The sequence below is a fragment of the Macrobrachium nipponense genome, chromosome 39, assembly GCF_015104395.2.
Source record: "Macrobrachium nipponense isolate FS-2020 chromosome 39, ASM1510439v2, whole genome shotgun sequence".
Taxonomy (NCBI): domain Eukaryota; kingdom Metazoa; phylum Arthropoda; class Malacostraca; order Decapoda; family Palaemonidae; genus Macrobrachium; species Macrobrachium nipponense.
In genome coordinates this window covers 2,126,656-2,138,889 of record NC_061099.1, presented here as the reverse complement: position 1 = coordinate 2,138,889, position 12,234 = coordinate 2,126,656, and the positions used below count along the sequence as shown (strand labels likewise).

Sequence of the window (12,234 nt, the reverse complement as noted above, 5' to 3'; positions counted from 1 at the left end):
CTCTCAAGTAATGTAATCACTCTCTTCACCAGTGTATTTGATCTTTGATGTGACACCTACTTTTCTGACTGCTTTATTTATTTTAAAGCATACAGGGCATGAAGAATCCTTTCAGAAAGTATAAAAGGTGGTTCTGTACCATCAAATGCTGTGGGGAACATGCAGAGGCATAGCTATTAGGCCTAGGAGTTGCACTGTAGCAGCCTTTTCATTTCTACCCAACTTGGACCCAGTTTGAAGGAGTTTGAAGGATGTTTTCCTCTGCTGTCTTTTTGGTAATTAATTGAATGCCTTTGCACTGGGTCAAATGACATCTCAAGATCCACAAGGGGTTTACATACAGTAAATTCATAATTCTTGTGTTTTATGGTTTCTGCTAATTGTTTTATGGTACTCTATGACTCGTTCTTTTGAATAGTTTCGCAAGCACACGTACTGTACCAGAGGATAATGTTGGCTTTTATGCTATTCCAAATCACTAGAATGCTGCAACCGACAAGTTTGGAAGTGAAGTGCAGTAACCAACTTCCCCATTGGTCTGTGTTTGAAAGATCATACGCATTTTGAGTAGGCAGTCCCCGGGTTATGATGGGGTTCCGTTCTTGAGACACGTTGTAACCTGAAAATTGTCGTAAGCCGGAACATCATCAAAAATCCTAAGAAAACCTTACTTTTAATGCTTTGGGTGTACTATTCAAAACTATGTAAGCTGCATTCTTATTGCATTTTTCATTAAAAAAGCCTTCAAATATTTATTATTTTGGATTTTTGGTGTCATATTTCTTCTGCCAGATGAGTGTTGTAGGCGTCGTAACCCTGGAACATGCGTCGTAACCTTGGAAATAATTTCTGATGAATATAATTGAAAAGCGCCTTAACCTCGGAACATTGTAAGTCGAACCAGTCGTAACCCAGGGACTGCCTGTATTTGCATGTTCCTAGGTTTCTAAAACTTGAGGCTTCTGTTGCAGATTATGCAAATTATCTGTCAAATTTTGATTTATGTAGCTTGTAACAAGTTTGCATTGTGTTTTTAATCTATCTCTTCTCTCAGCTCCCACCTAACTGTCCAAACCTCTTTAATTTGACCTTGCTCTGATTTTCACCTTATACAAGAACATTATTAGGTTATTCCAATGAGAGTCTAGATATACGTATAACTCAGTAATACTGTACTGTATGCTTATACAGTACAGTAATTACATTGCTGAGCTGGTGATTTCCTCATGATATCAGGTCACATCGAGAGTAAGCAACCGTGACTCTCACTCAAGGGGTTAAGAAAAAGACTAAGCAGTTTTCACCCGATATGTGCACGTGTTTCCAGATCTCACAGATTCCTTGCTTTTCAATCTCCAATTGTTTAACCAGATCCAGCTAGGTGCCAGAAAATTATCCCCGGATCCAGCTAGGTGCTAGAAAATTACATATACGTACTATTGTTAAGACCTCAGGTTTGTAGCTATGAAAAATACAAATTGCCCTAGAAAGTTTGTTATTTCTGGTGCTGTGAGATCATCATATTTCATGCCCAAGTATACCTGTAAATATTGTGCAGTTATGCAGTTATATATGTTCTTGATGATTTCCGTTACAGGACTTACAATGAAGGAAGGTTATTTGACTGTCATCAATAATTATTTAACAGGGTTACTATTGAATTATTTTCTTAGTGTAAATTGTTGATAACAGGTTTTCTTATTTTTTATGCTTTTTTTTTATCAAACTTTTTATCTAATTTATTTTCTTAACTCTATTTTCTCTGTATATTGGTATTTTAGCCAGTGACTTGCTTGCCAAGTAAATGACTCTCATTATATAAAGGGAAATTGCACTAATGAAACTATATTTACACAAGGATATTTTATTTGAAACACTTTACTTAGGTAATATGACTGAATGAATACCACATCCTTTTAAACTCCCTTACCATTCCTGTACAAATGTAGCCTTGCAAGAACCTAGTCAGCACAATTTGCCAATAAACATGCTTTACCAAGGTCATAAGCCTTTATAGGATAAAGCTTATAGTACTATGAAATAAACTTGGTTCATATATATTGATTTTAGCAAACTTCACTTTTTATCACATTTGTAAAGCTAACAGACACTGCTCTCTCTCTCTCTCTCTCTCTCTCTCTCTCTCTCTCTCTCTCTCTCTCTCTCTCTCTCTCTCTCTCTCTCTCTCTCTCTCTCCTATTTAAAAAAAAAAGTAGAGCAATTCAAAAGCTGACATGTTCCCCACCTAACAATACACAACCCTGTATTGTAGGGGACCTTACTGTGCTGACTGCAAAATTCCAAGTTTATAGGACTGAAAGTTTGTGAAAGGGTAATATCACTTGGGTTTCTAAAAGTGTGCAAAATTGCATTGACAAACTTCCACATAGGTGCATATCTAGGCCGACTTTCATTATACTGACTTATATAGCTATAATCTTATATATAACTCTTATTTACACACAATAAACATTCTAAAAATGCACGCATTCTGTGAGTAATTTGGGCAATTCGTTACAGTGCAAGTCTTATCATCCTAATTAAAGCTAGTATGTTAAAATTAAACTGTAATACTTAAATCATTAGTGTGTTCATTATGCAAGACTGAAACCTTTTATAATGACCCTACACCAATTGTTTCCTTTAAATGCCAACAGGCACATCCAAAATTTTCTAATTACAGTATGTAATATATAAATAATTATGCATCAATTCATTCATTTTATGAAGTGATATGAAAATTCTAACAGTTATACGTGATAAACGTATTTCTTGGTCAGGCTTAATAATGTGGTTTGTTGTGAGATATTAGTGTCATTTCTTGATATAAACTAGTAGTACATCTTTACAGGAGATGATGCACATTAGTACATAAAGCAGTCCTATCATAGAAGGACACTCCTCAAATCTTCAGCAAAAAAGACAACTCAAGAGGTAATCTTCAGGCTTTCCATCTAACAGTCTTCTACCCTGCCGGACTGCAATACAATCAACATGTTCTTGACCTGGGTTAGATCGACGGCTTGAGAAGGTGCCAATAACACGGGCTTTTCGTTGCCTTTGTCTTCTCTTTGCTGTTCGTCTTTGCACTAGCAACTCCACCCTGGAAGAAAATGTAATGCACATTGAAATCATGAATTCAAAAGGCTCCTTTCTTGCAAGGTAACTAAAAACTATTGTGCCTTGTAAAGTAAGAAATATTATTATGGTGCAATACTAACCATTCCATGTACATATATCCCATGGAATTAAACTATTTAATTACCCATACAACTTACATTAACTAAACTGTAATTACACATTAACTAAACTGTAATTACCCATACAACTTACATTAACCATTCTATGTATATATCCCATAGAAATTAAACTCTTTAATTACCCATACAACTTACATTAACCATTCTATGTATATATCCCATAGAAATTAAACTCTTTAATTACCCATACAACTTACATTAACCATTCTATGTATATATCCCATAGAAATTAAACTCTTTAATTACCCATACAACTTACATTAACCATTCCATGTATATCCCAAAGAAATTAAACTTAATTACCCATACAACTTACAAGACCTCTAATGTCCAACAGGCACTGTTACATAATTATTGATGATCTACTATGTAAAATATTGATTATGATAGTTGATACCTCTACCTGCCACAGGAAGCTTCTCATTTCATATGCTGATGTACACTCCAGAAGTGTTGTGATCTTGATAACCAATTTGATGTATTGGCTGGAGGGGAATCTTGGCTAGGGTACCCCCTACTGCTATGTCTATGATAAGTCTGTTCAGGTTATGGGATGGCATCTTGTGATCTCTCTTTCATAGGTTTGGCACCTGGTTGTACCAGCTGATTTATGTTTCTCATTATAGTAGAGGGGGAAAATTCGGTTTCATTTACCATGTTGATGCCTTGCTGCTTTTCAAGATCATGTAGTGCACAGAGAAAGCCCAGGCATGCACCATGCCCTCTGACAAGTTTCTGAGTGCATATGGCAGAGACATCATCAAAACCCTCTCAACCACCTGTAGCAGCATCCAAGCAGCACAGATGAACACTGTGAGCCAGAGGACCTCACTGCTTCCAAAACTACAAGAGTGGGAACAAACATAAGCATAAGAAAAGAAAAAAAAAAAAAGAAGAGTATCTAAAGAGTCTGTTTCTTCTACTGGAGATTTGGAACAAAGGCTGAAAATGTAAGAATGGGTGCCTGCTTTCAAAAACCTTGCAAGAGGGTTGCGGCAGCGGCCCAAACAGTTAACTGTCTATGATGGGCAGACCAGTTGCCTCATAAGAGGAAACTAGTCTGTCTTCCTTCCAGGTACACAAAAACACTCAACATATTTTTACATAATTGATCAATTGAGACAAACACACAATTCCTCTTAGACATGGACGTGTGCAAGTAGTCTGTGCTAGCCAACCCACACGAATGCCTCCCCCTCCCACCCCCAACTCTCCAGGTATCCACTGCCAGTGGCACCCCACTCAAAATTTATGTTAGCCAAACAATGAGGTTAACATTCTGCAGAAAACCAAACCCCTGGAAATTCATCACAGCAGATGTTACAATTGCACTAATTGGAGCAGATTTCCTAAAGCCCAATGATATGCTAGTGGATGAAGCCAGACACCAGCTGGTTCCAAGAGATGGCCCTATAGCTCCCATCACAGCAATAGCAGCAGTGAAGAACACAATGGAATCTGAGATCCATCAACTCCTTCAGGAATTCTCAGAAATATTTCAAGACGTCCTCCAACACGACATTATACCAGCACCCTGCAAACAATGTCAAAACACCACAACATGACCGAGGGATCCCCAGTCCATGATTGCTTCAGACATTTGGCCCCAGACAAACTAGGTAGCATGCACCAAACAGTTATTCCATAACATGGAACATACAGGAATTTACCAGAAAGCCTCCAGCCCATAGGCATCCCCCCTCCACATGGTGCTTAAAGCAGACGGTACATGGTGACCCTGCTGCAAATACAAGATGGCTTATGTCAAGATAGTACCAGACATTTACCCCCGCCCAACATCATTGACATGACGAACCAGTTGGAAGAAACCAGAGTAGTCACAAAAATAGACCACCTGAAGGGGGTACTACTAAGTCCCGGTAGCAAAAGAAGACAAAAGAATGCCATCATCACCCCCTTCGGAACATACGCTTTCAGCTATATCTGTTTTGTTCTCCAAAATGCAGGAGCCACTTTATTTGCAGTGACTCATGGACAAACTCGTCAAGAGAATTTACCCAGCTGCATCGTCTATTATATTGATGGAATTGTAATTTTCAGTCACGGCTACAAATATTACATCAAAGGCGTAAGACAAGGCCTACAGAAACTAAGAGAAAATGGGCTAGTAGTTTGACAAGATAAATGCTAATGGGCACAAAGTGCAACAGAATTTCTTAGCCATCAAGTAAACTTCAAAAGAAATAAAACCCCTGCTGACAAGAATCCAAGCTGTCATCGGCTTCCCAAGGCCAAAGAACATCAAAGCGCTTTAAGAATTTCCTGGCCTGAAAAACTACTACCACCATTTTATGCCCAACCTTGCTGAATTAATGTTGCCTTTACACAAATACGTACTTAAAAGAAAAACCAAAATCACTGACTTGGTGTTACAAACATGAGAAAGCTTTTCAAGTAGCCAAAAAAAGCACTTAGTTCTGCAGTAACCTTAATTTTCCCTCTCTTCCATAGATCCCAAACCCTATCAACTGATGCCAGTAACATGGCAATGGGCGCAGTACTTGAACAGGACACAGGCGAAGGTCGTCATCCTTTGGCATTCTTCAGCAAAAAGCTATCGCCAGTGAAAGAGTTGCTAGTAGTCCACTGGGCCATCCAACATTTCCTGCACATGCTTAAAGGGCAGCATTCCTTGGTCCACCCTGTCACAAAAAAGGCAGACTGAGGGTCGGTGTGTCAGCAGTACCACCTGTCTGCAATATCAGAATTTTCCTGCATGATCAGATACCCAAAAGACTCCTTCAACAACATTGCAGACACCCTTTCCAGAAACACTATCCACACCTTTCGGATCAGGATGATATATCCTAAGATAGCAACAGCCCAGAAGGATGACACTGGCAGGAAAATTCCACTCTCATGATGAGGGATTTCACAATAGACGACACAAACACTACCATCGCCTGCGAAAGAGATACCAGATGTCTTCACCCCTATTTACCGTTGGCATTGAGGAAGAAGGCTTTCATTCTCGCCCATAACCTATCACACCCATAATGCTGCTCCACCACCCACACACTGTCAGAACAATACGTCTGGTGGACCATGAACAACGGACATCTAGAAATGTGCAAGAGAAGAGAATGTCTTCCCTGCCAACATCCAGTCACAAGGCATACAGAGTCGGGGATAGGGAACGTCAGCATAACTATTCGTTGACATTGTAGGCGCCCTACTACCCTCTGAAGGGCACAGATACCTCTTCACAATCATTGACCGAAACACCAGATGGCCAGAGGCAATACCCATCAAGCAACAGACTGCTGAAAACTGCATGAGCATTATTAAACTGGGTCAGTCAGCATGGAGTCCAGCATTACATGCGACCGGGAGGCTAACTTCATATCCTCCCTCGCCACCAGTCAAAAAACAAAGTAAATCACACAACAGCCTACAATCCAAAAGGAAATGGCATGGTTGAGCATCTCCACCGATCCCTAAAAGCAGTGCTCACTGCCAAGTGTCCCAAATGGGACCTCTGGGCATCCACCTGCCAAAACAATATCACCAACTCTCGCCAGAAAACAAGCCCAAGATGATTGGCTGAATCTCTTTTTTGTGTATTTTCAGAAGTTAGTGTTTCATTTGTAAAACTAAAACCATTTGTATATGTAAAACTTTTAAGCTATCAAGAACTTTCCTTTCTTATTTTTCAGCTGTATTCACGTCTGCCTATTACTTTTCATCAATTCTCCTTTTGCCTCTCCACCTGGCTGTCCACTTTCTTTAAATTACAAAGAATTCTTAAATTTTTCCAGGTGTGAGAAAACACACCTGATGGTAAAATTGTCTTTCTTTCACTGATATTAAAAACTACTTTTCCATTTTTCCGTTTGTGGAAGTTTGTCTTGTCAGAAATTTGTGACAATAAATTATTAAGTACTCAGACAGTGTCTCTTACTCGCCTCATCTCTACACCGTAACCAATCAAAATTCAGCGTAGCAGTTGACCTGCCAACTGTAAACCTCCTGCCTGCTATACATAAACCTGTGTTAAATGTACCTTAATTATTCACATTTAGTATTTTTCACTGGAAGGCCACCAAAACGTGTCAAACATAAGAGGAAGTAAAACTACTATGATAGAACATCTTTCCATGATCTTAGCCGATACAAATTAAAGCAAAATAAGTTCCAAAATAAGTTCAAGACAAGATACCTAAGTTTTCTTGCCACTATGGAATCTCAGGTGAGTGGTGGAAGAACTAGAAAGACCTGTAAGTAGTTATAGTTTAAAGAGAGCTCCATAAATGGACTGCATACATTTGGAAAGAGCATGCTTAGAGGAAAGGTTGTGGAGAGGGAAAAAAAAAACTTGTTCAAAAGAAACATCTTCACTTTTTAAGAATATTAATGTCATACAGCACAAGGCCTTTCATAAATAACTATTACACCTAGGAATTGTTGCAGCACCAACCTGTTTATTATGGTGCCAGCTAAATTTATCTAAACAGCTTGCAAGAATGACAGTTTTAATTATACTTACCCAGTAATTATATAGCGGTGAGTGAAACTCTTAGGTATATAATTACTGGGTAAGTTCCATTCATTAAAAGAGAATGATTATCACTTTGACAGTACGCCAATGAATACTTCAACTGTAATGTTTAGTATCTTATTGAGAGAAGTACAGGAGCATTTGTTATTATGGGTGAATCAAAGGATAAGTTACAGAGTTAATTAAGCAATAAAACTGAAGGTAGAGATGAAAAGGCATCAAACATATTTAAATACTTCTGCATGCCTGTATAGGAGAAGGAATTTACCACTAGAAGAAAGCATTTCATTGTTAAAGAACTTAACTTACTTTGACTTTTCATCTGGCTGTTCACCAGGTATTGAGGAGTTAACTGTGATGACCTTCGAAGTAAACTGACCTGGAAAGTAGGGGCAAAATCCTTAGTTACCTTATAATTAGTGTATTGTATAAAAAATATTAGTTTTTTTATATACTGTAATATGTGTTTTTATGGAGTTTAAAAGGGCCATAAGACACTATTTACTTGACAACACCACATATTTTAATTTAATAGTCTTTAATCCTGATCACTGATGAATGTAAGAGTTTGTGAGAGAAGCAATTTAATATATAGGATACGCAAGTGTGGAAATGATTTTACTGAAAATGGCAGTATTCCTGTAATGAAAGGGGTGGGGTTGTGGGGGGGGATGGCAGGGTTGTCAGTCTGTCATGATTTTTGGTCCTCTTTAGCTCTCGCCTTTGTAGAGTCTGGTGAGCATATTCACTGGGGTGAGGGTCTCAATACTGAACCATCTGTGGAATTGGATTTCACAAACTGTCTAATACTCAAGTGAAGTGTTCCAGTGGATGCAACCACCAGACAAAACAGGTGGGAGCTAAAAAAAGAAAGAAAAAAACCAATTGTGACTGACTCCTTTCATTACAGAACAACCACTATTTCCAATACCACCAACATTGTTTTCACACCATGTTCCATATATGTACTGTAAATGTACACTTGTCAATCATTCACCAACTGACCAGTGATAAGGTTTAAAGATTGTTGACAGGAATACTGTATATAGTTTTGTCATGTAACATGTGTTTATAAGGACCAATTAAACTTCTTGTATAAATATACACAAAGTACCTGTAATGCACTGGGTTTCCTGTATCCAACTTCAAATGTATATAAAAATAATTTGAAAATGTGTGTACATAGTTCAATATGTTCTCTCAACTACACAATTTTTACATAAAGTATGTTTGGAACCAAAATAAAAAATTCTGATGAATATCTGACAGTAACTTTATGGCAAAGTGTAATGGGAAAAATATTAAACTTTATAGCGCAGTAAAGTGCAATCATTAATAAATCAGATACAAAACCATAGCAATGGGCTCATCATTTCTTATATCTCCATGGTTCTTTACTGCAGATTCAAATCACAAATTTTTTTTTTGGGTAAACTGGAAAATATGCATAAACTATTAGTAGTAGTAACTAGTCAAAATGGAAATCCAATATGCAAACAGTTACATGACATAGTTTCTTACAGCAAATGCAATGATTGCTACAAAACTGGAATGAGCTTACCTATGAGCCCCTGAGTATTTGGTGACATAATCTCTTCATCTTGTAAATAGAATCCCAGGTACTGTTGGTCATCTTTCTTGGATCGTACTACGACAAAGTGGGCTTGCCCATCCCCAAACATTATATGCATATTTCTCTTTTTATATAAAACAACCATTACATCACCATACCTACAAAGAGAATATATGGGTAAATAAGGAATATAATACTGTATTTCATTATGGTAATGAAAAGACAAAACTGAATGCAAATTACTCTATCCTTTGGCTGACAATATCCAGGGCTGACTGCTTTTTTGACCAGGATTTTGTAGCTGTACCAAAGATGAGGATGTCCTCGACCCTAGCTTAACATAAAATGCTGTTAGCTAATTTAACAGTGAGGGAAAAATGATGAGCCATTTAACAAGAAAATATTGCAACCCACCAATAGAATAAATTTTCCATTTTTCAAAAGCTATCATCCGCAGCTCTTATTGTAGGAGTAACCATCTTCAAGGGAGTCAGGTATTTTTATTTGGTGATCAAGATAAACCTGATAATATCATCACCTACAGAGTGATGATGAACAAATTACTCACAACTACTGTCTGAAGTCCATGTACCACCTGATCCAAAGCAGCCATTTATAATTCTGAGAGCCTGTACACATTTTAAGCACAATTTGAGAGATGCAAAGAAAGAAAGAAAAGTATACTCCAGTACACACTAACCTGTTTTAAGAATCCCAAGCAGCTTATTGAGGTCTACATAGAATGCTATGCATATTCATATTCATATAATTAAAACATTGGTGAGTAATGCTTCATTCTACTGACAAATAGATAAAACGGGTGTTACTTTAAGCAGTACGTACTTGCATTTCTTATATACTGTAAAGGCAATTTTTCCAAAGGGGTTTCTATACTTTCTTGAGGCAAATACTGATTGCAGTGATTAGAAAGTCAAAGTAGTTCTTGATAACCAATTTGTAGTAACCAACAAGTTAATGTCTACAGAACTTAATAACCTAAAAATAAAAGGTACATTAACAATTATAAATGAAGCTAATGCATGTGCTCTTAAAAAGGCTGACTACTGTATGCCAAAATAAGTTTTGTAAATAATTTAAGATAGATGCTAAGACAAGCTTTGCTTACTTTTTACCAGTGCCATCTTTCCATGTTGTATTAACACTGCAGAGATTCTGGTCAATATGTCCTTGTCTGCTTGAGTGATCACTGCTACCAGACTGCCTTGTGAAACGTCTCATACCATGGCCATAAGGATCTCGAGTCTGACGTCTTATTGTGTTCCTGTGTTCATGATGTGGAATGTAATCATCTGCAACTGAATTCATGACATAATGAACCTCTTCCTGAGATCTTTCAGCATCCATAAGTAACCTTCTTGGTGGGTAAGATTTCAGTGGGGGATTTGCCACACTTTCAGGCGTCGTAGGGCTAATGCTTTCTTGTGAAGCACTTGAACTCGGTGTGCTGTTTACTACATCATGTTCCTCTTTACGTACATGAAGGAATGTTTGTCTGGCAGGAAAATTGGCCATCCTTTTATTGTATTTCTTCCCATTTCTTTTGTAGAATGGCCACAGTGATTTTGTAATGTGATCCACCTGTGTTGATTAAAAGGTAAAAATTAACCACAACCAGATATCTTGTTTACAATATCTAAAGATAATACCAAGTAATATGGAATAATAGAGTATAACTTTTCTGCAATATCAAAAAGTGAAATCAGTCATGTTTTGGGGAAACGGAACAAAACATCCACAACAAATTGGATATTTGCATAATATCAATATTAAATTACAGAAACTGTAATTATATAGGTAGTCATTCCCCAGTATTAACAAGACCAATTTAATAAACAAGATTAATTCAAGAAAAGCTGCAAATTCAATAAAAAAAATTGTTACCATCCTATGGTTATCTGCAAAATCACAGTGCTCTTAAGTATATCTATTTTGTAATTAATTTCAATGACAAGATAATAAATGTGATTGAACAAAATGGAAAATAATGTCAGGTGTCGTAGCTGGCCCTGAATTCCCTATTCAGTACCTTAGTAATAAATTAATAAATACATAAACAATACTGTATAAATAGTACTGTAATAAATAAGAGAACACATTAAAGAATTTAAGGTACAGTATCAAATCACATGCCCACATGTTACTTCCTTGGATTTTTGAGAACTTACACCCTCAAACAAGAAAGGACTGTAGTTTTCGATATTCTCTAACTCATCATTATAAGAAAGTGTATGGAAGAATACATTCCTGTGATTCTCAACTTCATACTTGCCTTCACATTTCCATCATCATCAACACAGTCAACTTCCATATGAGTAGGTGTCAATGTGATGTTCACATCACCCAAGGCAATGAACAGCTTAATTATATATGTAAGCTTTGGTTTGTGGACATCAGACATCGTCTGCCCATTGACAATTATACCTGCAATGTAAGACGCATTAAAACATGGACAAAGCAGGGAAAAGACTTAATACCTTATTGTTGTTTTGTAAAGATCCTGCAAATTTTCCAATACATTATTACTGATATATTCAAGCAGGTCTTATTATCTTCATGAAACCAATAGGTCTTATTATCTTTATAAAACTAACTTAAAAAGTGAAGATATGTAAGTCACTTTGAGCAGCACCATTGTTATTATTCCTAGGTAAACAATCCTAGGCATCTTAAAGGAACCAACTTCCATCAGATATTTATATACGCAACTATAGCAAGGCGCTTTATTATAGAGGGCTTTGAAACTTGTGAAGCTGATATAAACCTGTGGCTATTTGCAGTATTGTGTTGAGTTCACAGTCTTTATTATGCAATTTACTAGTAACTTCAGATGAAAAACAGTGAATACTTTGGGATAAACACAT

General features: G+C 37.0%; 1 protein-coding gene across 5 annotated transcripts in view; it reads right to left on the bottom strand.

Annotated features, from left to right (window-relative positions):
- Nucleotides 1-1,848: 1,848 nt before the first annotated feature.
- Nucleotides 1,849-12,234, bottom strand: part of LOC135210010 (inter-alpha-trypsin inhibitor heavy chain H3-like) — a 360,551-nt gene continuing 350,165 nt past the window's right edge. For all 5 annotated transcript variants that reach the window (XM_064242770.1, XM_064242772.1, XM_064242773.1 and 2 more), the window contains 5 exons: nt 11,643-11,794; nt 10,479-10,951; nt 9,341-9,510; nt 8,089-8,158; nt 1,849-3,103 (listed from right to left, as the gene is read on the bottom strand). In XM_064242770.1, the coding sequence (XP_064098840.1) occupies nt 2,911-3,103; nt 8,089-8,158; nt 9,341-9,510; nt 10,479-10,951; nt 11,643-11,794 (1,058 nt within the window). In that variant the 3' untranslated portion in view covers nt 1,849-2,910. The remainder of the gene's footprint in view (nt 3,104-8,088; nt 8,159-9,340; nt 9,511-10,478; nt 10,952-11,642; nt 11,795-12,234) is intronic.